Raw genomic sequence first — 25,133 nt, 5'->3', positions numbered from 1 at the left:
TTATGAATCACAGGCGGGGAAGCCATCCTCGCAGTTGCATCACGCGTGCCTGTCCCGAAGGGTTCGTCTCGTGTGAAGTCCCGCTGCGAGCTCGTCACGTCCGGCGTTTATCATAAGACGGCTTTCGCAGAGGGTGCGGGCTCATTCCCGGTGAACCGCGAGCAGGTCATCAACTTTGCATTTAATTCGAGTCTTAAGTGAAAGGAAGCAGAGTTTCTGGATGACTTGCAGATGGGTTCGGTGTCTCCCGCGGGGCTTTTTGGATGGCCCTGTGTAAACCGAGAGGCCGATGTTCAAACAACAAGACAGAAAGCCACGGTGGACTCAGAGCTTTGCTTTGGCCTCCGTGTTAGTTCCCGACAGCCTACTGGCACCCAGCTCCAGTTAATAAAGTGCACCACCCAGATCCTGCTGCGACCGTATGTCTGCTGAGTGGGTGTATGTGTGTGGTCAGTACAAGCTGAAAAAGCCACGGATGAAAGACAAACTGCATGCCACATTTGCTAAGTCTGTGATGGGAGTCTCATCCACTCTGTCTTCTCCTCAGATGATGCGCAGCAGCTCAGCACATGGAATGATTTAGACACAGAGGATGATCAAAAATGATTATGGCACGTCTTGTTAAACTTGCATAATTACTGTCACAGCGTATTCTTGCAGTGGCAGTCAGAAGCTCGAGCTGATTATTTTTTTTGTTTCTTTTTGGTCAATAAAGCCCACAAAAAGAACTACACAGGCCACGAAGCTTCAACTGCTTTGGCGCGATCATTAAATGGCCGCGATAGTGGGCGCAGCTTTTTTAAATCCGCAGTTCATTCCTGCAGCACAGCTCATTAAGTAGTGGAATTTAAAGAGAAGAAAATAATCTAGTGACGTATTGCTTTAGGATGGTCCTGGCAGATTAAACCTCTTCTTTAATGACGATCTCAGATGTATCCACGTCAACAAGCTCAGTGGATAACCTCCAACCCGTTCGAGCCAACTGTCAGGAGCTTCCCAAACGCAAATGTTTCATTTTGTCTAACCGAGTTGGTGTTGCTATAAAAAGAAGCGATAACAGATGGATCTCAATTAGTTCTGAGTTGTGACTGCAATTTATCACACGCTGTCAACTTTAGATTACACCTGCAACTCTTTAGCTGAGTTCTTTTCCTTCTTCCCCAAAACGGATTTACACCACTGGGGGACTTTTTACGAAGCTTCTGCCGCCGCCGATGCTGCTGCTGGACACGGAGCAGACAGGCATTACAGTGAGACAACAAACGTCCCGTACAAAGCTGCGAGATGCAAGCGCAGATGCAAGAAGAGACAGAATGAGGACAGAAACAACATCTTGCTGTGAGAACATCATGGCTGACACACATAAAGGAGATGTTTTTCCTCTTTTTTTGTGCACTGGAAGGCTAAAATCAGACAACATGCAGTCTCTGGGTAGAAAGACAACCATCAGACTGTTAGAACGATGCCGATTGAATGTTGCACTCACACTATTTGCACATTTACAAATGATTTTGATAAAATGCAAAACATTTGTCTAGTCTTGTGTCGATGCGCCTTCTTGCCAACAGAGCATGTCTGTGTTGAACGCGGGAGCTCCAGGGTGTCTCCTGTGGTGTCTGGCAGCGTGTCCTTTGGGTGTTTGGGTTTTGCAGGGTTTGGGCCACGGCTGCTCGATCTGATTGGGATTTGGAGGATTTTTTCTTTTGGATGCTGGGTTAAGACTTTTGGCACTTTGCAGTGTTTCACGTTCCAGTGTTGTCTGGGGTTCAACTGAGGGCACTATCCTGCTGTGTGTGAGGATGCTGCCATCAGGGAGCATCAACACAAAGTGTATTAAAGAGATAATTAATTCAGTTAACATACAGAATATTTGATTCTTTATGTAGTGAAAAAGGGGGATAGTGTGATAGCTTGGCAACCTGTTCAAATGGGCAGCTGGGACAGATTTGAGCCCTCCCCTGCAACCCTGAATTGGTTAAGCAGCTGAGAAAATGCCTGTGTGAATGGAAAAATGGGGATTTTTGTTTTTTATATGTCATGAATTATAAAGTTATCCATGAATTTATTTATATTTGAAACACAATATGACGTCACTAGCAAATCACGTGTGCATTAATCCACCCAAGAAAATACTTCCACACAAATCCACAATTTATTCCCATTTACGCGAAGAAGAAAATTGATAAATGTGTCCACATGTTTATGTAAAAATGCTTGGTTTTTTTCACCAACGAGTCTGTAGTTTGGGTCTATTTGTGGGTTTTACCTTCAATAAAAGTGTGAAATATGTCTGTGATTTATTATTCCGAATGCGAATAAGCAACCAAACATCTGCGAACAAGAAAAAATTTCACATTTATTTGATATCAAACAGGAGTTGAATTAAATACCAGCTGATGATGGGCTCTTACAAAAAGAAATAAAATGAACCTAATCAGTGCTGCAACAACTTTTCACACTTCCCAACCATGTTCTTTTTTTGTTTTTTAACATTTTTCTTGGAATAATTAATAAATTAATTCGTGTCAAAGGATGAAATGTCCTCAAAAACTGCAATATCGCATCTACGTCGCATTAAAAAAGTCTCAGAAACCCGACAATTTCTTTCAAGTAAAATAAATTACACGAGGATCCAATTTTACTCCAAATCTGTGCATGGCCCGGTGTTAACAAATATTAACTACTGGCGAAAACTCATCATTCATGAAAGCAAAAAGCACTTCACAAGCAGAGACGTGAGCATGATGATTTCATATGGATTTTGCATCTCCCAAAAGCTTTTTTTTTAAATGATTTTCTCATATTCAAACATACTACAACAAGTCAAGTGTGAGAGGAAAAGCACATTTCCACCATTTTTGATTAGCCTTGTCTGAAGAATCTTATTAACATTGAAAGGGCAAGAACTACTGAATGGTTGCCTTTCTTCTTCTTCTTTTTTCCTTTTTTAATTTCACTTTTTACACTAGTGGTACAGCAAAATATATTTTTTTCAGCTGTTACTTTGACAACAGTTAAATGTGCAATAGAGAAAATATAAGGCCTGAGTCTGAATTAGTGGTTTCTTAACTTTACAGTCCTGACTGTGTAGTGGAGCCACACTAGTTCTAGCTCTGCACTTCTTGACTAAAAAGACCCCGGTTCTTCAAAGCCCCCCCAGGAATACGTCAGGAGTTTCATAGTTCTTAGAGTACTTTCCCCCTTTTTTTTCTCTGTTTTTTTAACTCTTATTCTTCGATTTTTCTCGCAGTACAACAGAAATGCCAGATTTATCTCGGCCTACGTGTCATTCTCTGCTCCTCTTTAGTCCAACAGCAGAGCCTTCACAGTCCACATTTGTCTGGCCTCAGATGGGATGTGTTTTGTGTGTTAATGAGATCTGTGTGCAAAAGTCATGTATTCATTCATTCCTTTTTCCACCCAACAACTTTTCACTTCTTGTCCTGACACAAAGAACAGAAAGAGCGTGTGAAGTGCGGAGCCAGGCTCGCCGGCTCTCTCCGATGCACCCGTCCTGCTAAAACCTGTGCAAACAAAGCGTCGCCCGCTCAGAGGCTGGTGATGAGCTGCATTTGTCCGTCGGCGGGCGCCTCTCCGTCATGCGCACAGTCTTCGTTGTTGGGTGGGATGATGCACCCGTCGCTGGTGCCCCGGTTTATGTGGTAGTAGGACAGCGGCTGCGGCGCATCGCCGAGCTCAGGCATGCTTTTGTGATACGCATCCTCGCTCTCGCTTTGAGGTGAGGGGGAGAGCTCCTCCTCCTCCTCTTCTTCCGGAGGGTATGGGGAAGCTGAAGGCGAGGGGGAGTCTCTCAAGTTTGGCATGCTGGTATAAAGGGAGTCTCTATTGTTGCTGGGTGAATGGGAGCCCATGTCCTCCTCTGCGGTAACAGTCTCAGAGCCATGGCCGCTCTGGCCCTCCAGGCACCTGGGGGCCTTCTGGGAGCTGTACAGCAAGGAATGAGTCCTCTGGGGCAGGAGAGGGGCTTCCAGCACCTCCTTGTGGTGGGGGTGCAGGAGCAGCTCCAGGGTGGCGTGGCCTCCTCTTCCGCTCCCTCTCTGCGGGGATGAGGCATCGGCGTGATCTGCCACGATGGCGTCATCCTCGCTCCCGCTCCCACCCCCGCCCCCTCCCCGGTCCACCGTCACCCTGGTCTGCGGAGGCAAGACTCTGTCCCTCTCCCGTGGAGCATCGCGACCTTTGGGAGCCCCGCGGGGCCTGAGGTTGTTGTGGACAATCTCGGATATGATCAACTTCTCAAAAGCGGCATCGTCCAGGTTGAGGCCCCCCAGGTCACCCGGGGCTCGAACGCCCACGGCCTCATAGTCGTCGTCTCGCAGGGAGTAGCTGTTGTTGAAATTGCCGTTGAGGGGGAGGGTGTCCATGGCACTGATGTCCCTGCTGTTGCTCAGAGACTGCTGTCCTGCAAAGAAAGGCGGAAATGAGCAGGTGAGACGCAACGTTTCAGCTTTTCACAGAACAAGGCGGTCTCCACTACATCATCCACATGTGCTTGATACTGCTCAGGACACTTTACTCTTGTACTCTTTGATCTCTTGATTCATTTTAATTTTAAACAAATATCCAAAAAAAAAGAGAAAAGAAAACTTTTAAAATTCAAAGGAGAACCCAATTAGCTTCCCACCACGTCCAAGCTCATTACTGCTGAATATCATTAAAGCCAATCTAAGAGATTATCCTGAACAATATTGAAGAAATGAGAACAAAAGATGGCTTAGAAATCAAAAATATAGTACAGCAACATGTAATTAGGTAGCTCATGACCAGGTAACAAAGCAGCAGGAAAACAGAAGAAAACTGGAATAAAAGAAAGAAAGAAGTACAAGCTGATGAGGAAGTGCAGTGATGTTAACAATGAATAAAACATTCCAGCAAAACTATAAAAAAAATAAAAATAAATAAAGAAACGAGGGCATAACAAAAGAGTAATGTCAAACACAGATGGCAAACCACCTCTCTGCACTGGGGCCCCACAAGCACAGCAACAAGCCCCAAACACCACAACACACAGGCAGGGTGCAATGACTCACTTTGCCACCACTCACATCAAGTGTGTCTGCTCAGGCTACCTGGCCTAAGAACAGCTGATTTGCAAAGAAAGCAAAACAGATGCTTTTTTTCAATTGAAGCAGAAACAATAAAATCACTCAAATAGGAAAAAAGTGGAAGCTCGTAACATCCATCCCGGATTCAGTTGACCCAGCTGGGATTGTGTCCTTGCGCTTAACTCGAGTTTAGTGCAGAGGCTTTGCTTAAATCGCTGGACGTAGATGGAGAAATTATTTTGTTTACCAATTTGAGCGAGCTAAAGGACAAATCATGGACAACTGAATCCTGGACTCAGCAGGTGAAAGGGTTCAGCAGCAAGCAGTCTTTAAAAAAAGAAAAAAGAAAGAAAGTTGACAGAAAAAAAAGAAAAAGAAGAAGTCAAAGAAAATATTTCCTGATGAAACTATTTCTTTCTGAGAAACACAAAATTTTTCCGCCTTTTTCAAGTGTACATCTATCAATTTTACACGAGCGAAACACGCACACAGACGTACACACAACAGATTACTCCTATTCTGTGCAGCCCTCTGACTAAGCTCAAGTAGCAGGATGGATGTGGGGAAAAACAGAGGGAGGGAGGAGGGGGCTGGTTTGATTTGATGAGGATTTTATTTACTGGGTAGACTGCGAGTGATATTTCGTAGGCTGACGGCTGTGTCGTCACGAGCACACATAAAAAGGGGAAAAGGGGGAAACTGCACTCTTTCAAACTTGTCAGAATATGATGATGGTACCTGAAAAAAAAGCTCTGAAAACAACATCAAAGAGATTTCCTTTAAAAAAAAAAAAACCCGCAAAAAGAGTGCAGGGTGCAAAAGGAGACAAAAAGGCAGTGGTGGTAATGGTGGAGGGATTATTAGACAGTTCTCTCAAAAGGCCCGACTTCCAGATTTGCATTTGTTTATGCTCAGCTGGGCGATTTTGTTGCAGACAGGTATTGTCTACCGGGAGAGTGGGTGAGGGAGGGAAATGATGTGAACAGAATTCAACTGGACACAGAGACAGCTGCACTCTGGGAAGCTTTCCAGCAGAGATTCATCCAAGATGTTCTCCTTACCAATTTTACAGCACCGGATGAGCATCTGTGGAGTATTACTGAGTATTAATACACTTTATAGTAAAAGACATGCTCATCTTTTTCGCAGGAGCTAAGTGTAATGACTCTAGCAGGGGAAATTTAGAATAAGCTTGAGTTAAACGTGACATTCTCTCGGCACTTATTTCATCCTTGGATGGTGATCTTCACACCGGGATTTGACATTTGTGTGTCGCAGTGCTGTCTTCTCTCCTCAAACTAGTTTCCATATGTAGATCCTTACATCCTTTTACTATTATTTTTTTGTCTTTTTACTTTCTGCTGCTCTCCTGTTTAAACGCAGCTCAGCAAAGCGGTCCTCTGCAGTGGGATATAAACTGTTTCTACAGGTAAAGTGGAGATTTAAGCTTGGACCCAAAATGATCTGCTAATTAAATATTGCCATTCTTACCTGCCTGCTCTGTTCTGGTGTTAACCTGCAATTATCCAACAACGATTAAGCAGGTAAACATTTTAGGCCAATAAAGCAAATGCTGTCCACACACACACACACACACACACACACACACACACACACACACACACACACACACACACACACACACACACACAGTTTTGTGTTGAGCTGCTTCGCTGCTGCAGAGCTCTAGAGAGCAGGGCAAAAATATATATCACAAAAATGTCTTTGAGTTCCTGAACAGACATTTTATGGTCCCAACCCTGCTTCATTATCTCTAAGTGTGAAGTGCACTCATTGTGCTGCAAGCCAGTTTGCAGCACAAAACGAGAGCAGCAGCCGCAACATGTTAAAGCTATATGTTACTGCAAATCTTGCTCCTTATACACTTTTGCCATAGAGCTTGTATTTTTTTAAATATTCTCTTTTATCATCAAATGCGTGTGTATATCTGAGAGCTGTGACTCTGCCCGCATTGCGTCATGTGCTTCTGCTTTCTCCCCTTTGATTAGGTTTCCTTTGCTTTGCCAGTGAGGAACTAGGTCACCATAAACACTAACACAATTTACGCTCGGGTTTTTCTTTAAGTTAGCTAAACAGAATGCAAAGATCTCGCGTAAATACGTCGCTCGTAAATGGTATAAACGAGCCGAATCGTCACCAAAAACCTTGCATTCAAGAGAGGGCAATTCTCTTATGACTGCTAAGTGGACGAGATAAGATAGCATTGACGTCTCGGAGTTTATCTCCCTCTGTGCTTACAAAGGAGAAAATTGCCTCGATAAGAACAAACAAAAATACAGAGAAGGTGTGAATGAAGAAGAACAAAGCGAAACCTTGTGTAATTATTCTCAACATTTCCATTCATGCTGTGTCACAACCGCAACCTCAACAGTTTCCATGTTTTTGGTGAATTTAGTAAACAGACTTAATGGAACAGTTCGACATTTTGAGAAATCGTTTCTGGCAGAGGCTTAAATGAGATGACTGGTACCACTCTCGGTATCTGTCTCTCAAATATGAAGCTGCAGTCGGGAGAGGGCAAGCTTAGAATAGCATAAAGACGGGAAGCAGGGGTAAACAATTAAGACAGCTCTGTTAAAAGAAAACAAACTCTGGCTACAGGCAACCCTAAAGCTCTCTGATAGACATGTGATATCTGAAATTATTATAATACATGCAAGAACTTTTGCTTAACTCTCTCTTAACCGGTAACTTCCTTTCTCCGCTCGTTGCCTGGGAACTGCTCAGATCAAAGAAAGAGCCGGCAGATGACCTGCCCGGAAGTGGCAAATTGTTGTTCTTGTATGGATTAAACAAATGAGATGGATTAATTAGCGTTAATTAGTGTGCTTTCCAAGTGCTGATAGATCGATGTTGTCACTGAAGGAACTCAGGCTGACTGTTTTGCCACAAAGACTGAAACCTGTTGTTCTTACACGTTTGCTTTTGCACAAATTCAACAGACAGGATAAAACCTGTTAATTAGTAAGTTTTGCACTTGCTGGTTGGCGGATTTTCTTATCATTTTGTGAGGCTAAGCTAGCCATTTCCATCTGTTTAAACCACAGACTGTAGTTAAAAGATGGATGCAACCTCAGGGCTGTCCTGTCAAGTCTGTCCTGTAAAAAGTTCCGTGCATTGAATTTCATTGACTAATAATGTGCAAATATCAAAGAAAATACCAGATGTAGCAAATATGATATCAATGAAATATATATTCATGTATGCAAATTCATTTTTTGCACTTCTCCCGCTTTTGATTAAAGCTGCTGTCGCTCCCTTCAATCCCCCGCCCCCCTTTCAACAAATTAGCTTTTAACCTAAGCCTAGCGTCATCCATGTCGAACTATGTGATGTTGGGAGGACACGAGTATGTTTGCTCTGGTTACAGATCCGTTTGCGTAGCCAAATACAAACATGGTACTGTAAAACAAGCCCTATGGAGGCTGCTGCCTTATTTTGGAGTGAAAAGTGATCATATGGGGCTAAGTTTTAGCTAACGCTAACTTAGCTGGGACAGCGCCGCCATAGGCTATATAAGTATAGATTCTACATTTATGGTTAAACCAAACTCGTGTGCTGACATCCACCCATCAGCCATGGCAGTCGTATCCGCAGTGTAAATAAAATTAATTTTGCACAGTAGTTACAAAGGGTAGTTTTTTATGCTAGAGTGTAAGCTTTTTTTCTCCTGCTCTTCATGCTAAGCTAAGCTAACCTGTTGGTTTTCCAATTATAAGAGATAAAACATTAAAATTAGCAGGCTTTCTAGTTGCAAGCTGGAGGGGTTTCTTTTCTTTTTTTTTTTACAATGCCAAGCTGTCTGTTTATCTCTAGTTTCACTCTTTTTGCTAAACTAAGCTAGCTTTGGGGTTGACTGGCAGAAATGAAAGCCGTTACAATCCTTTTGTTTGTCATTCATCTAAAAATGAGCAACTGAATGAAACATAATGTTGCTTTAAACATAAAAGGAAAAGCAAAAACAAAACAAAAAAGCAGATAAAATGCATAAGAAAAAAGGTGGAGGGCGGATGTGCACCTGGGGAGTGAAAAGCCGGTGGAGAGGGGGTGTTGCACACCACGGTTTCTGCCAGAAGGTTGTTATAAGGGTTAGTGTCGTGGGTTCGAAGGAGAGGGTTAGTTAGGAGGTAGTTGCCAGTCATCCCTGAAATAACAGGAAGAGAAAGACAGAGAGGGAGAAAAATTAGGAGGGGTGGAAAAAGCAGCTGAAGAAGAGAGCCTGAGTCATTGTATCTCATGGTCTGTGGTTATATGTTGGTTAGCTGTCCACATAAACAACGGAGCTGACGTTCACTGTCCAGAATCTCACACTGCAGAAGATTTACAGCCTGCGATCCGTCTGCCTTCTATTATGGACAAGGCAGCCATAGAAACGCCGGTCAAAGCAAACCATTATCCAAACAGTCATCTGCTCTAACTGACAAACAGTATTACTGCGACAAGTGTCAACCAAAAAAGCATAGCTGCACAATCAGCTGCTGTGTTTATATGGAACTAATTCATCTAAACAAACTCGTTCGGTTGAGACAAAAAACGAAACACGTCTAAGTGGCGCGTTGTGACCATGTCACAGCATCCCCATCATCCTCAGCATGCTTGTGTATATCTTTAGGAATGCAATAACCATCCCCTAAAAAAAATAAATAAAAATAAATAAAAATAAATCCAAACTAATTGAGAATTAGAGCCAAATCTGTGCTGGCGCTGTCTGCAGCCTGAGCTTCATGATGCTGGGATCAGTCCAAAACCTGCTCTGACCTCAGCCTGACTTTGCTCGTCTCCCTCCCCTGCTTTCATGCTGACAATCACCCCAGGATGAAGATGATTTAGAGGGCTGCTGCGCAGTCAGTCTCTCCGCTCAGGGTCGTTATTTGAACTCAAGTCCTCGTCTATAACTTTTTATGCCAGACTAAATATCGCACCTCCTTTCTGTCACTATTTTTTCCCCTCCGTTCAGAGGATCCCGGCGAGCAGGAGCGTAGCGGAAAAAGCTCTGAACTTAAGATACACACGTAACATTTAATGCTATTTTTTGATTGCTTGGCGCTAAGAGAACGGAGGCATTAAATCGGGTCTTATCTTACTCCTTTCTGAGCTGCCACATAGCCAGGTGGGTCGCATCCATTGATGTGTTTATTGTGAATTCAGAGCTTCATCACAAAGAGAATGGCGTATGTGTCTCGTCTGGCGGTGGCGAAGGAGAGATGGCTGCTTACCCTGGTTGAGTGTGGAGGTGCTGTTTATGTCTCCTGAGATGAAGGAGGACTCTGACTGCTTCCTCACAGTGTCGTTCCACATCCGCCTGATGCGGCTCTGGGTTGAGAAAAAAGGCAGCCACTGATCAGGACTCAACACGGCGCGACTTTTATTGAAGGCTTTTTTGCCCCAAAGGGTTGAGTGGCTATGCGAGTTTGTGCTTCAAACCTGCACTTGTACACAAAAAAAAAATCCAGCTCATTCACCGCTTGATGACATGTTTGTGTTCAGGTACAACAAAGCCCTTCACGTGCTATTGATCCAACCAAAAATGGATACGCTGAGAGTCTTACGGTTTGTAATTTGAGAGATCGGCCCTGAGCAGCATTTTTTTTTCTTTTTTCTTCAGATGCTAAGAGCAGGAGCATCTGCCAAATTCCCAGAGGTGCTCTTAAGATAGCTCTCACAAAGACAAGAAAGAAGATATTACCACATGCATGTATCTGGGGTTTTTTTTTTGGTTTTTTTTTTACAATTTTCAAATAGGGTCTACCTGTGGCCACGATAACACACATATGAAAGAAGCACTGGGTGTAAATGCCTTTTCGGGATTTTAAAAAAGGAAAGATTTCTTAACACAAGTGACAAGAAAACTTCAAGTCCATCCTTTGATCACTAACATTTAACATTACACAGCCAAACAATCTGAAAACTACACTTAAGCTACAATGTGAAGGCTGAAATGTGACATAACGCACTGCACTCTGTGACATTTCTATTTCAATGCCCAACCTCTGTAGAGAAGCTTGGCTTTACGGAAGAAAGTGCAAATTTAGCGTTTAAGAATTCTTTTCAACACTTTTATATTTTCAATCAAAAGATAAGAGTGTGTTACTTTGTCTCTCAAACTTCACACCTTGTCTGTACTCATGGAAAAGCACTCAGCCTGAAGGCCATTTGTAGCTCAGTCTTAAAAATGGCTTAGAGTCTATATATGTTTAAGAAAACAGGGCTAAATACTTTGTTTTATTTTGGCCTTCAAAAGTGCAAGAAGGTAGCGAAAAATACTTTATGAAAAGCCCGTAAAATGTTCAGTAATTAATGAATTACTCATTCTCTGCGGTGCAGTCTATTTTAAGGTACAGTTCTCTAAATCCTAAACCTTGATATGCCAGATTCTCTGGTGTGTACCTGAGTAGCGGACGAATAGCGGGCCGTGGATCGAGACGTGGCTGTCTTGGCTGAGCTGTGGGAACCCTCAGACGGCAGCGCCCCGCAGCACTGGGACTGACGGAAACATTTGCTGTACTCTTTGCGTACCTGCAGAGGAATAAAAGATCAGGACAAACTCAGCATACAGACACAGACAGCAGCCCCCCCCTGAGAGATGCAAATCCCAAATCTTTATCAAATGCCATCCAGCTGACAGCAGTTTAAATGTCATATGTGTAAGGGCAGGAATAACAAACAGTGTGCAGCATATTGCAATATTGTAACAAGAAAGCATTTTGACATGAGTGTTGCTACATATGAATATATGAAATACCAGTTAAAAAAAACAAAACAAAAAAAATAAACTGGAAATGCTCCTATAAAGAGATACAAATAGCCACACCTGGAATCTACTTTAGATTCAGTGACAAGCAGGCAAATCATAGCTTAAATCTTTAGAAAATTCCCCCTTTTAGAAAAGGTGAAACAATTACTGAATGTTTCCTCTATTTAAAAAAAAGACAATTATAGATAGCAGTTAACACACATATTGTTCTGTCTCTACAGCAGTTTAAAATGAAATTAATTTATTACCATAGAGGACAAAGAAAGGCAAAAAAAATATCCTGACATTTAAAAACCTGCAACAAGCTGTTCATATTTGTCCTAAAAAGTAACTATAAACCAACTGGGCAATTAGTTAACTAGTTAATATCTCCTCGCTAATTTCCTGCCAATCAACTAATCACTTAGAGTGATTAATTATTAATAAAACTTATTAAACTTGTTTAAGTAATTCTCTTCCTTTAGTTTACAAAATGAGAGAAGACAACTCAAATCATAGCTGTCACAATGTTGGATAATTAAAAGCTACTTTCAGCTGCTCCCTTATTCACAGCAGGTAACTGAACATGTTTGATTTGGCAGTTTTACACTGGATGCCCTTTCTGACTCAATCGCAAAGGCCATTTGTCTCTATGGTTGGAAATGAGTAAACCGCAACATAACGAAGCCACAAAATGTGGAGATACCGGGGACTGAACCCAGGGCCTAATACACTCTATCACTGAGCTACATACACAGATGCCGGGAGTGCAATTATCGTGACTAAACAAATTCCCGCATAAATATTGCATATTTGTCACATGTTCATGTTTCAGATCATCAAAGAAATTAGACAAAGATAACTAAAGTAAATACAAACGGTGATTTAATTTATTAGAAAGCCATCCAAACCGCCCTAGTCTTCTGTAAAAAAGTATTTTTCGGCAGTTCATAGAATATCTTCCCTTGGTTATTTTTTGACGAATGTGAGACGAGCCTTTGTCCTCTTTTTGGTCAGCGGTGATTTTCTTCTTGGAACTCTCCAACTGTAAAATCATGAACTCTGACCTTTACTGAGACAATTGAGGCCTGAAGTTCTTCAGATGTTGCTCTGGGGTCTTTTGTGACCTCCTGGATGAGCCGTCGATGCACTCTTGGAGTAGTTTTGATAGCCTGCTGTTCCGCGTTTTCTCCATTTGTGGATAATAATGGCTCTCACTGTGGTTCACTGGCATCCCAAAGCCTTAGAAGTGGCTTCGTAATCCTTGGCAGACTGATAGATGTAAGTGCCTTTGCTTGTCTGCTGTTTCTTTAGATCTGACCGTAATGTTTGGCTTTCTAAGATCTTTTAGCTTACTTCACTTTGTCAGGCAGGTTCTATTTAAGCGATTTCTTGATTCAACAGGTCTGGCTTTCCAAAACATTTTGGTAAATCAGAGTTAATTCATGATTTAATAAGGGGGACAATTACTTTTTCCACATAGGCCCAGCTAGGTGTGGATAGCTTTTTTCCACTTAATAAATGAAATCATCATTTAAGTGCATTTTGTATCAACTCGGGTTGTCTTTGTCTAATATTAAAATTTGTTTGACAATCTAAAGCATGTAAATGTGACAAATACGCAAAAAACTAAGAAAACAGTTTTTCACCTTACTGTTAATCTATTTTACAGCATATCTGAGACACAGAAGGACAAATCTTACTTTTTTCTGCAGCAGGCAGTGAAAGATGAAGATGAACATCCCTTGCAGAGTGTTGAAGATGGTAAAGAGGTAAGCCATCACTATTGAGGACTCATTGAGAAAGAACAAGCCAAAGGACCACGTCAGCCCCAAAAGACAAAGTAGAGCAAAGGCTCCTAACACCCATGACCTGCAAAAGACAGGAAAGAGCAACATTAAAACAGCAAAAAATCTTAAATTCCCTGCTTCTCCACTCCTGGACAACACCTTTTTGAAACACCGGTTTTTTTGCTTGACAATTTGCACTAGTGGTGGCAAAGTGTAAAAATGCTGATACAAATTTTGCAGACAGCGCACGTTCACTGTCTGACAGTTAGGAAATTTCCTTGGTCTTCCTCTGAATTGTTGTCTAACAAGACTGCAAACACAGCAGGATTTTCCTTGGTGGTTTCCAGAATATAAGATAACTCGACAGTCAGTTTCAGTGGCGATGCCTGGTCGTTACTGACACACAAGAGAGAAGTAAGGCATCCCCAGAGAGATACCACGAGCCTGGAAATAAATGGGACAACAGCATGTTGTCGGTGGGAGAAAAATCACAGTGAACAATGTTGAAAATGACGCCTAATTCTGCTTGCTGTCTAGTGCAGCGAAGATGTTATTTCATTGTTTAACAAGTTCCTAAATTTGAGTCAGAGACCAAATTCATAGCAGATTCAAGTTGGACCATAACAGTTAATGACTACTGAGTACTTATTATAATGTGAGAAATCCAGCATCCATAAATGTGAGTTTTGTCTGTGCAAAAAAATCCAAAAACCAGTTCAATGCCTTATCTTGGGTTTGGACCAAAATCAGAGTGAATGTCTTTGAATCAGACACCCACATAACATATGTTGGCCTGCCCTCAAACATATTGTTGAGCAAGAATCCAGGCATAGAAACGGTCAGAGGCTTTCGTCTTTTCACAACCAAACGCAGCAGACAGAAAACGAAAACACTGAGGCCCCCCTGTTTTTGTTTTAAAACTTCAAATCTGCAAAGATTGCGGTTGAATCCGCCTTTCAAAGAAGCCTATAAACTATGCCAACACAGGAGCAAAAAGATACAAAGGTCAGAATTGCAGTTATGAAGAAATAAAAAAAAAAAAAAAAAAAAAGGCAATATACCCCAGCGTAGCGCAAATACAGAAATCATAAAATGAACTAAAAAGGCACCACCTACGGACTGAAATAAAATCTAAAGGGAAAATTACTTGTCTGGTCGGGTTTAAGAGAGGAGAAAATCAAATAAACGTGTAGGTCAGAAGCTGCTTTTGAAATTTCAGGAGGTAGGCAAAAGCATTAAGGGTGCATATTATTTTTCTTCCCACTTCCCCCGCTCAGCAAACACACACACACACTCTAACAGCAAGCAGCCACAGCTCAGCCTCCTTATCGACTAGAGTGACACCCCCCCCGCCTCCCTCACCTTATACCCCCGATCCTGGACGAGTCAGGTTTCATGGAGGTGGAATGCTTCACCATCTTGTACATGGTCACCACCAGGAAGATGACATTGACCTGTCAAAACAGATGCCACATAAGGGTTAACAGAACGCATTTAGGTAGTCACGTGATTCCTGCTGTTACCACCAACGAATGGAGCAAGTGCTCCGATCCTTTACTGTCACGCTGACCTTGTGTTTGATTTCTTTAATTCTATATATGCAAATAGAAATCTTGAAATTAAAAAGTAGTCAGTGCAGAAAACAGCTCCCTTAACGTTTTACATTTTCAACCAGAATATTTTTTGAAGCTATTCTCTCGCTGGCTCCGTGGCGTGTGTCAACACAAACACACCTTTACCGAGAGGAATATGAAAATTTAATGCCTCTGTGCAGATCACAAAGTACATTGACTTTCAAAGAGGAAAAACAACTGTGAGAGGTTATCGCCTTGGTCTGCTTCACACAGCTTCGATATTCAACATCGGCTACATTCGAAATTTCTCCCTCATGTTTGTCATTACAGCTGATTCCAAACACAGAGTACAAATCCACAAAATAAGGGACGTCTATCTGATGAAACAGATCTAATAAAGTGCAGGCAAGAGCGCCGGGAGAGAGAAAAAAAGTTAAATCTAGTGGGGAAAGTATAGAGTTTGAATGTCATGTTTTAAAAACAAGCTTCACCGAGACCAGGAAAAAAACATTTAAGTGATTCAAGCCATACATCCAGAAAGGTTTCGATGCTTTCAGGATGTCTCTATCTCTAACTCTCTAAGCACTGCAGGCCTGTAGCCACAAAGGGAAAGGGAGGAGATGCACTTCAATTTGGCACGATACCACATTCAACCTTTGAAATGTACTTCTGTTAATATTCAACGAAAAACAAAAAAGAAAAAAAATGGATCCGGAGTCTTATCACATGAAAAACTTCTACCCTCAAAAACCTGCTCCGAGCGTGCATTTTTCAAGCCCACCCAAGCGCTTCGAGCGTGAATGGGGGATAATAAAAGGCACGAGTTGGCATAAAAACGGACCCCTAATGATCGAGATGTAGTGCTCTCCAGTTTATCAAATATTTCAGTTTCAATTCTCATTCACAAATCAGCGGCAAGATCCCCGGCATTATCCCGCGTGAACGCATCCCGAGAACACAGGCGGCAACAAAAGCAGGGTCCTAAATGGAAACAAAGAGGCTGTGAGTGGAACGCAGATGGAAACCAACAACAGCGGCGTTGAGAAAGATGGAAGAAAAAGGAGTGGCTAAAAAGACAGAAAGAGGCTTTTAGATCACAGCTTAGAGTAATGCCGTGTTTTGTCTCCCAGCCACAGGGGCCGATTTACGTCTGCTTGAGTCGAGAGGCTGGAGATGCATTTAACACAGCTGTAAGTGGTGACACAGATACGATGAGACAGACAGTGAGGAATGGAGTAAAGGGGGCACTCTGCAGAAAGATGAGGCGAACTGCATGTGCCATCTAAAATTTGTACTTCCCTGCGAAATCAAGAGCATATAACAGGGGCTGCCTACACGGGGTCTGGTGTCCATCTACAGCCTATGGACAGATTTACATACGTGTTACTATATACGCCTATATGGATAAGTGCTCTGGGTCTGCTTAGGTCATGCTGAATGCGTGCATGAGATGCGCACACGTTGTGCGTGTGTCTATGCGCATGGCGAACACCCAGCGCCGTGCATGAAATATTAAAAGGTGAAGATGGAGATGTCCGCGCTCTAGGATTGGCTGGGGATACGTCATAATCCTCAGCAGGGCTATGAGCTGTGGTAATAGTTGTCTGGCCCACCCACTCATTACTTCCATGTTCACCACCCCATCCCCACCCCCCGCCACCATCACCCTTGTTTTCCCACTGAGCAAATGACCTTCATGCCTGAAACGATTTCTCCTCCTGATTGCAGCAGGGGAGTATTCTCTAGATGTACAGCAAGGACCAAACAGCTTCAAGTTGTTGCCGCTCACCAATTCTGATTTCAGAGGATTTCATAGCTGAGTGGACACTGATGTCCTCGTGTCAGCTATAATGGGACCACTTTCCTTTCATGCAAATTGATCTGAGAAAGCAGAGCTAAGAGGCTGCCAGCACAGACGGAGAGAGAGAAATCTATAAACTATTCTCTGAGCTTTTCTTTCAAAGAACAAAAAGTTATCACACGCGTGCACAAATTTACAACTTACCACAATTATGAAGGTTACAGGTCCGATGAAGCTCCAGATGAAATGGTTGTCGACTCTTAACCAGCACCTATAGGGTGTAAAAGGTGGTGTTCAGTTCATTAAATCGTCTCTTTGTGAAAACAAAGTTGCTTCTCATTGATCGGAGCCCAGCAGAGCTGGCTGCATGATAGGCCGCAGCAACAGAATAGAAACTCCTTTGACCGCAAAGAAGAAAACCCGACCTTAAGGGAGTGCTGGCCTCGTGCCATGAGAAGCTGCAGTGTAAAAGCCAGTGGTTACTGGACTCATGACTTCACAGTCTGCAAATGTCTACAAATGTGGGATATCTGTGTGTATGTACAGTACAGTAAACATTGTAATGTAGACAGTTTAAGAATGAATTGCACCTCAGCCCACGTTTATCACCGGGAAACAGAATGGAAAATAGAGTCTGAAAAAGGCGGTTTACTTAAATTCCATAAATTAGAGAGGACTCGCCGTTTTACAAATCATAAAGCTTGCTGCTTGGATGAAGACCAGCAGAGGAGTGCATAAACTTTTAACTGACATGGGCGGCAATTATCCACATCCACAAGACTAAAAACCCAGCGAGCGAGTGCAGCTAGCCAGCACATTCATTAATGCAGCTACTTTGCTCACAGCCTCTTCTTTTAGCAATGACAGGCTGTAAATTTGCCAAGGGGCCAGAGGTGGACTACTCTTTGTGATATTACTATCATTAGCACATACAGTACATGCTGTGTGGGTGTGTCGCAGTGGGGAGAAGGGAGGACTAAAGCTTGTGATATTTATCCCGGGAAGAAGAGCCTCTGCAAAGATCCCACACTTACGCCCGCTGAGTGCCGTAGCTTCTGTAGTCAATGGCCGCTGAGATGCCCACCACCACGGCTGGGATGAGGTACCCAGACATGTAGTAATACTTCCTGCGTGAAAACTCGCTCTCAAACACCTCGACCAGCATGAGGTACAGCTGCACGCCCTCCAAACACATCCACACGAACGCGGCCAGGAAGCAGAAGTGGAGAACTCCAGCGATGATGGAGCAGACCAGCTGATGAGAAAATACAAGCAGGTAAAAGGACAGTGAAAGAGCTTATTTTACTAAACCCTGCGCCTTGGATGAACACGCTTCCCTCCCTGCTGCTTTGGAAAGGTTTATTCATGCGGTCAGCTTTCTGCTGTCTGGGCTGAGAGGAATTCAGAGTGTCATAACACCAATCAAAGCAACCATAATAAATGTGTAATTCTATGCTACAAAACAACACTCCTGACCCGGATGACCTTACCCTGCGAAACCTGTGGAACCCCCTGATGGTGACCTTACCTTGTGCTTTTGCCAGCACTTTCCACACACCCTCCATGTTTTTATCATTATTTTTCTATACTGAAAATAAAAGTCAAAAGATAAATAAATAGAAAGATTTTTTTTCCCTTTTTCATTATTACCAAAAATGACTTGTCTATAGTATTTAACACAAATCTGTATGTTTTTGCTTTAGAACGGTGGTTAGTTTAAGTTAGTCTAGTTATTTATTTTTATTAAGACAGGACTAGATGTTTGCAGATGTATGCTAGCAGATTTCTGCATCTTTTAGCTGAAAATGTTTGTTTTTTAGTCCACAGCTTTGTTGTTGTCATTTGTGGGATCAGAAATGTGCCTTAGTAAGACCAAATACATGCTGCACACTCCTAGAAATGATGAAGCGACGCTTTTAGCAGCTTAATAACACTTTCACTGGGAGTCATTGGACACCAAACCAGAGCTAAAAGCATAGCAATGATTGATAATTATTACCTTTATCTTTTAGATGGATGTTAACTGATGCAAAGATTAAGCTTTTTAACATGTTTTGAGATACACATTTCTGTCAAAGTTTGAAATTAAGAAGCTACATATTCAGTGAGTAAAGATGTATTTTAGTCTTTTTATATAAAAAAATATCTAGCAACAAATCAGCTTCATAAATATCAGAATCAGATGTTTGGAGGTACTTTCATTTTTCTATTGATCAAATAGTTCAAACACTCATTTTTCACACTTTATTAGAATTTAAAAATCTGCATCTTCCTCCTATAAATGTAACAGATTCCACAGATCTCAAAGTAGTAAGGTTTCTCGCATGATGTCACGTGCACATTTCTGAAGAGTATAACATGTGTGGTTGCTGGCTGTCAGGTGAAATCGATCACAAAGAGGATGCTGCACCAAAAATCTCCTTGTGTTAGCTGAGGTATGACTGAGGCAAACGTTCTCCATTTCAAGTTCGTGTCGAGCTTCTTCCAAGTCTCACTGCTGCTCAGCTTTTAGTTAATGAGTGTTTGCAGACAAGTTGGCATCTCCCATGAAAACTACAGGCAACCGCAGCAATGTGAGACCAGAGCAAACACAGACCAGGAAGGAAACATAACTTTTCCCCCCCCAAGCAACCAGTTTCTTTATTCCCCTTTTAAGCTAGTAAACAAAACAGAAATCTTTTACATAAATTTAAATACTTCTGAGATAGGTGAGTGTGAGAGAGAGAGATTAAGCTGTACCTGACTGTGGACCTGATTCAGTGTAAATCTGCAGGCCAACTGCAGCTAGCCAAGTCAAACTGCTCCTCACTCATGAAAGCAGATTTTTCAACTGCAAACTTGGTTTAAATTGAATATTCTGGAGGAATCTTACAGCAGACTAAATTTTTACATCCTCTTAAAATGATATGAAGAGTTATGTTCCAAAACCCAAACCGTAAAATTATAAAATGGTTAAATAATTCCTAAACAAAGCCTTTTATTTACTTTAAAGCTTCTATATTTATATTTTGGAGTTTAAGCCCTTTAACCTCTTGTGTTAGTTTTGCTCTCAACGCAAAGGAAGGCAAAGTTTCAACAACCAGTTTCCTCACAGCCGGGGGCAGGTCATTAACCAGCCTCCAGGCCTGTGTAACTGGATCTTTAGCAACCGACTTTCCCAGTGACTGTCAGCAGCGTCCATTAACCACTCGCCAAAAAGTTGCGAATACACATTTTTGCCTCACGCTCGGTGTTTCCCAGATGGCCCCGGACTGTTCTCTAGGCCGGTGAAACTGGAGGACACTGTCAACATGATTGTCACACGCCCAAAGTGTTGCAAAAGTTAACATCCCATTGTTAGCAGTTACATGTTTGCAAAACCTCAGCAAAAACATAAATAATTTCAGACATCTGTGATTAAATTACAGGAAGAATATTTGATTTCAAATAAATACAGTGGGGCAAAAAAGTATTTAGTCAGCCACCGATTGTGCAAGTTCCCCCACTTAAAATGATGACAGAGGTCAGTAATTTGCACCAGAGGTACACTTCAACTGTGAGAGACAGAATGTGAAAAAAAAATCCATGAATCCACATGGTAGGATTTGTAAAGAATTTATTCGTAAATCAGGGTGGAAAATAAGTATTTGGTCACCTCAAACAAGGAAAATCTCTGGCTCTCACAGACCTGTAACGTCCTCTGTAAGACGCTTTTCTGTCCCCCACTCGTTACCTGTATGAATGGCACCTGTTTGAACTCATCATCTGTATAAAAGACACCTGTCCACAGCCTCAAACAGTCAGACTCCAAACTCCGCCATGGCCAAGACCAAAGAGCTTTTGAAGGACACCAGGTAAAGTATTGTAGACCTGCACCAGACTGGGAAGAGTGAATCTACAATAGGCAAGCAGCTTGGTGTGAAAAAAATCAACTGTGGGAGCAATCATCAGAAAATGGAAGACATACAAGACCACTGATAATCTCCCTCGAGCTGGGGCTCCACGCAAGATCTCATCCCGTGGGGTCAAAATGATCATGAGAACGGTGAGCAAAGATCCCAGAACCACACGGGGGGACCTGGTGAATGACCTGCAGAGAGCTGGGACCAAAGTAACAAAGGTCACCATCAGTAACACACTACAACGGCAGGGAATCAAATCCCGCAGTGCCAGACGTGTTCCGCTGCTGAAGCCAGTGCATGTCCAGGCCCGTCTGAAGTTTGCCAGAGAGCACATGGATGATACAGCAGAGGATTGGGAGAATGTCATGTGGTCAGATGAAACCAAAGTAGAACTTTTTGGTATAAACTCAACTCGTCGTGTTTGGAGGAAGAAGAATACTGAGTTGCATCCCAAGAACACCATACCTACTGTGAAGCATGGGGGTGGAAACATCATGCTATGGGGCTGTTTTTCTGCCAAGGGGACAGGACGAGTGATCCGTGTTAAGGACAGAATGAATGGGGCCATGTATCGTGAGATTTTGAGCCAAAACCTCCTTCCAACAGTGAGAACTTTGAAGATGAAACGAGGCTGGGTCTTCCAACATGACAATGATCCAAAACACACCGCCCGGGCAACAAAGGAGTGGCTCCGTAAGAAGCATTTGAAAGTCCTGGAGTGGCCTAGCCAGTCTCCAGACCTCAACCCCATAGAAAATCTGTGGCGGGAGTTGAAAGTCCGTGTTGCTCGGCGACAGCCCCAAAACATCACTGCTCTCGAGAAGATCTGCATGGAGGAATGGGCCAAAATACCAGCTACTGTGTGTGCAAACCTGGTAAAGACCTATAGTAAACGTTTGACCTCTGTTATTGCCAACAAAGGTTATGTTACAAAGTATTGAGTTGTATTTTTGTTATTGACCAAATACTTATTTTCCACCCTGATTTACGAATAAATTCTTTACAAATCCTACCATGTGAATTCATGGATTTTTTTTTTCACATTCTGTCTCTCACAGTTGAAGTGTACCTCTGGTGCAAATTACTGACCTCTGTCATCATTTTAGGTGGGGGAACTTGCACAATCGGTGGCTGACTAAATACTTTTTTGCCCCACTGTACGTTGCTGCCATAAAACTCCTGCTTTTAATATCTGCATTAAATTCTACCACTGGCAGACTCCTAATAGAAATATGATATTTTAATCTAATGTGGATTTTTTTTTTGGTTTGCCACTTCAAAGGAAAACTGAAGGGAAAATTCAGGCGTACAAAAGGTTAATTACAGCAGATGAGACTATTAATCAGTAGTGTGAAATTAAAACCTTCTGCAGAGTCACTTCCACGGTACCTTTGGTTCTGTCATGTTGATGCCCACAAGAAAGAGAAGCTCGCCGATGAACAGGTTGAGGCACAGGTTTTTGTGAATGGTGTTGCGGTCACTCTGCAGACCTCTGAAGAAGCAGAAAGTGAAGAGGCTGATGGCCAGGCAGACCAGAGACACAGCAATGCCCATCCTGGTGATGACGGTGAGGAGAACCTCGTGCACGCTCCCGTCCCTCTGCAGACAAATAGAGAAAGCACGGACTGACTTTAAACTTTGCACCTCTCATTATAATGGGCAGCGTTTGAGCACGTAATGAGTGAAGCTGTGCTGGCCTAATGGGGACACACACGCACCCTGTATGTTGTCACTGAATCGAAATCTCTGGAGTGTTTAATCCTCGCTTATTACTGGGAAAGTCGCATCACCTTGCTGATATTAATGATTAGAGCCTCCACAACATGTTTTGGTATTCATATGACAACTTGACTGATTAAAACTCATGAAGTTTCACGAGAAAGTGTTGCAGAAAGTGACATCAACAGAAAAATGCCGCAAAAAGAGCTGTGAACATGTGGCATCCGAGTTCTCGCTTTGCGGTTGAATCACGCTGCGTTTCAGGAGGTCCAAAACTGAGCGTATTTCAAGACGGCCACCTGGCAAAAGTGAAAATAGCAGACACGACCATAAAAAAATATCACTCAAGGACATGGTGGCCTCAAAGTGAGCCAATTCCTCCTGTGATATTTGTAATTTTATTGAGGGCAGGAGTTACAGTTGAGGTGATGTGTAGGGGATTGGTGGGGCTAAGCCTAGCCTCAGGGCTCTGGTTTCAAGCTGTGGTTAAGGTTGAGGTTAAGACAGATGACAGGCATAGAGTTCATGAGTTGGGACGTATTATTAGACGAACCACAAACTTATCCTCTACATTTATTACTGGCTAGGTCCTCGCTGCACATGCTATTTATCATGTAATTGGATTGTAATTGCATTTCGCGACCAAATGGGTCCAACACCACTTCAAGAGGGGTGGAGACACAAGTTAAAGCTGAAGTTATGTTGTTTCCCATGATTCTCTGAGACATATGCACAGAGGGATATTAGACATGGATCACAGGTAGAACATAATTACTTCTGATAATGGTATGGCACTTCCTGACACAAACTCGCACTTTTAAAGCGACAGCCCTGCTGCCTTTTCTCCACTTCTCCCTTTCTTCCCTGCCCTTACCTTCTCCTCCAGCTATAATCTAATTATCTCCACTGAAATGCCATTCTTGTTCTTGCCGCGTGTGCACAAATCTTTAAGTGAGACGGAAGAACGAGTAATTGAGACTGAAAAATAGCTTGAGCGAGCCACAAGGCGAGGGCCACTTACCACATTTCCCCGATGAGCCATGAGGATGGCAAAGTTGGTCAAGTGACTGCACGAGCAAGTGGTGTGGCTCTTATTGGTTTCCAGCAGTTTACAACCCTGAGTGGACCAGTATCCCATCATGCTCCTCTCTGAGTAATTCCAGAAGGAACAGTTGGGATTGTAATAATGTTCTTTCTGCAAAACACAAAAGCAGAGAGGGGGAAAAAATTAAACATTTATGAATATGCGCAGTTAAAGCACGTCAGTCATGTGTTTACTTCTCCTTTTTTTCGATTTTAAAAAAACGTACTCAATTATTTGTGAAGGAGAAAGATCAAAATGGTGCTAATCATCACTAACGGCACACGGTTTCTCCTTTACTGTAAAAGGTATTGCAGTCTATCCTGTTTTTTGACAGCCTGGCTCTATAGTGTGGTCAGGGTAAATCTCAGAGGGAGGCTTACATCCAGGTGCTCCAGTGTGAAGATCACGGGGTCTGCCACAAACACACGGCTCGACTCCTTTGTAATAGAGGCTGACAGGATGTGGGAGTTGACAGTGAGAGAGAGGTTGTGTTTGTTCAGGTCTCCCATTCCCCGCAATGTGGCATTTTCTGTGCTGAGGAACTGACCCAGGTGCTTGTAGAGTACAAATACCAGCTTGGCTACACCTATAGCAAACAATAAGAAGTACAGCATTAGACATAATTTACAGTTATCTACCAAACAGTAATAATTCACTCCCCCAAAATAACACGGCTCACTGCATTTTATATAAAATATATAGATTGTTAAAACTGGTGCCTCTGCCAATGAACACACAGGATGTCGAGCCAGTTAGACAGATGAGGTGCACAACTCATCTGTCTGACTGCTGCAAAGCGCACTATGCTTTACTCATTACAGTGATAATTAAGATTAATTTTAAAATATGAAACATCTGATCCATGTTCTTCATGTTTTGCATGTTTTTAAAACTATTTTTAATGGCAACCTCAAGACTCTTCATTGCAAAATGATGTGCTTTCGCTGCGTTGCTCCAGCAACATCATAATTAATGTCCATTGTTGCCACTAACCGACCATGTCACTGGGAAAAGATAAAAAAGATTAAAAGCCAGGTGCACATGGGAGACATTTGCCTTTGTGGCTTTTTGACCAAAACCATGATCTTTATCTAGACCAGGTAGTTTGGTTCAGCCTAACAATACTCCAACTGAAAGCCTCAACATTAACGCAAACATCAAACAAAGACTAAAACTAATGAGCAGTGAGTTATGGTTATGCGTACAAGCGTCCCAATCTCCTGGGTGAAAGTCCTCTATTTAGTATTCCACCTCACCAGAAACTTCTGAAACATTTTGAGCAGAAGTTCTGTTTTCTGCAAAAGTGATCGTTACACTTTTTCCCCCCTTCCTCGAAATATCAAAATGTTAAGATTAGATCACTAATCTCAGATCTACGTGTGTTTGTTTGTTCACAAACTCCTCCTAAGATCATCAGGAACATCTTAGGCCCCTGTAAGTCTTTTACGTAGTCACTGGTTCTTA

At 42.5% G+C, this 25,133-nt stretch overlaps 1 protein-coding gene across 8 annotated transcripts in view; it reads right to left on the bottom strand.

Moving 5' to 3' along the window:
- Nucleotides 1-2,332: 2,332 nt before the first annotated feature.
- Nucleotides 2,333-25,133, bottom strand: part of adgrl2b.1 (adhesion G protein-coupled receptor L2b, tandem duplicate 1) — a 92,030-nt gene continuing 69,229 nt past the window's right edge. For 2 of the 8 annotated variants that reach the window (XM_085255930.1, XM_085255931.1), the window contains 11 exons: nt 24,050-24,255; nt 23,607-23,780; nt 22,256-22,465; nt 18,020-18,240; nt 17,190-17,256; nt 14,973-15,064; nt 13,524-13,692; nt 11,475-11,603; nt 10,304-10,400; nt 9,106-9,231; nt 2,333-4,423 (listed from right to left, as the gene is read on the bottom strand). In XM_085255930.1, the coding sequence (XP_085112056.1) occupies nt 3,549-4,423; nt 9,106-9,231; nt 10,304-10,400; nt 11,475-11,603; nt 13,524-13,692; nt 14,973-15,064; nt 17,190-17,256; nt 18,020-18,240; nt 22,256-22,465; nt 23,607-23,780; nt 24,050-24,255 (2,366 nt within the window). In that variant the 3' untranslated portion in view covers nt 2,333-3,548. Of the gene's footprint in view, nt 4,424-5,051; nt 5,106-9,105; nt 9,232-10,303; nt 10,401-11,474; nt 11,604-13,523; nt 13,693-14,972; nt 15,065-17,189; nt 17,257-18,019; nt 18,241-22,255; nt 22,466-23,606; nt 23,781-24,049; nt 24,256-25,133 lie in introns of all 8 variants that reach the window. The other 6 variants (XM_085255932.1, XM_085255933.1, XM_085255937.1 and 3 more) reach the window with 5 other exon arrangements.

This window comes from Mchenga conophoros, linkage group LG18, assembly GCF_057382185.1.
Source record: "Mchenga conophoros isolate Kocher_MC1m ecotype Shallow Benthic linkage group LG18, M_conophoros_male_GT1.1, whole genome shotgun sequence".
NCBI classification, from domain to species: Eukaryota; Metazoa; Chordata; class Actinopteri; order Cichliformes; family Cichlidae; genus Mchenga; species Mchenga conophoros.
Note: the sequence above shows the minus strand (reverse complement) of the source record. Positions and strands in the feature narration are given on the sequence as shown.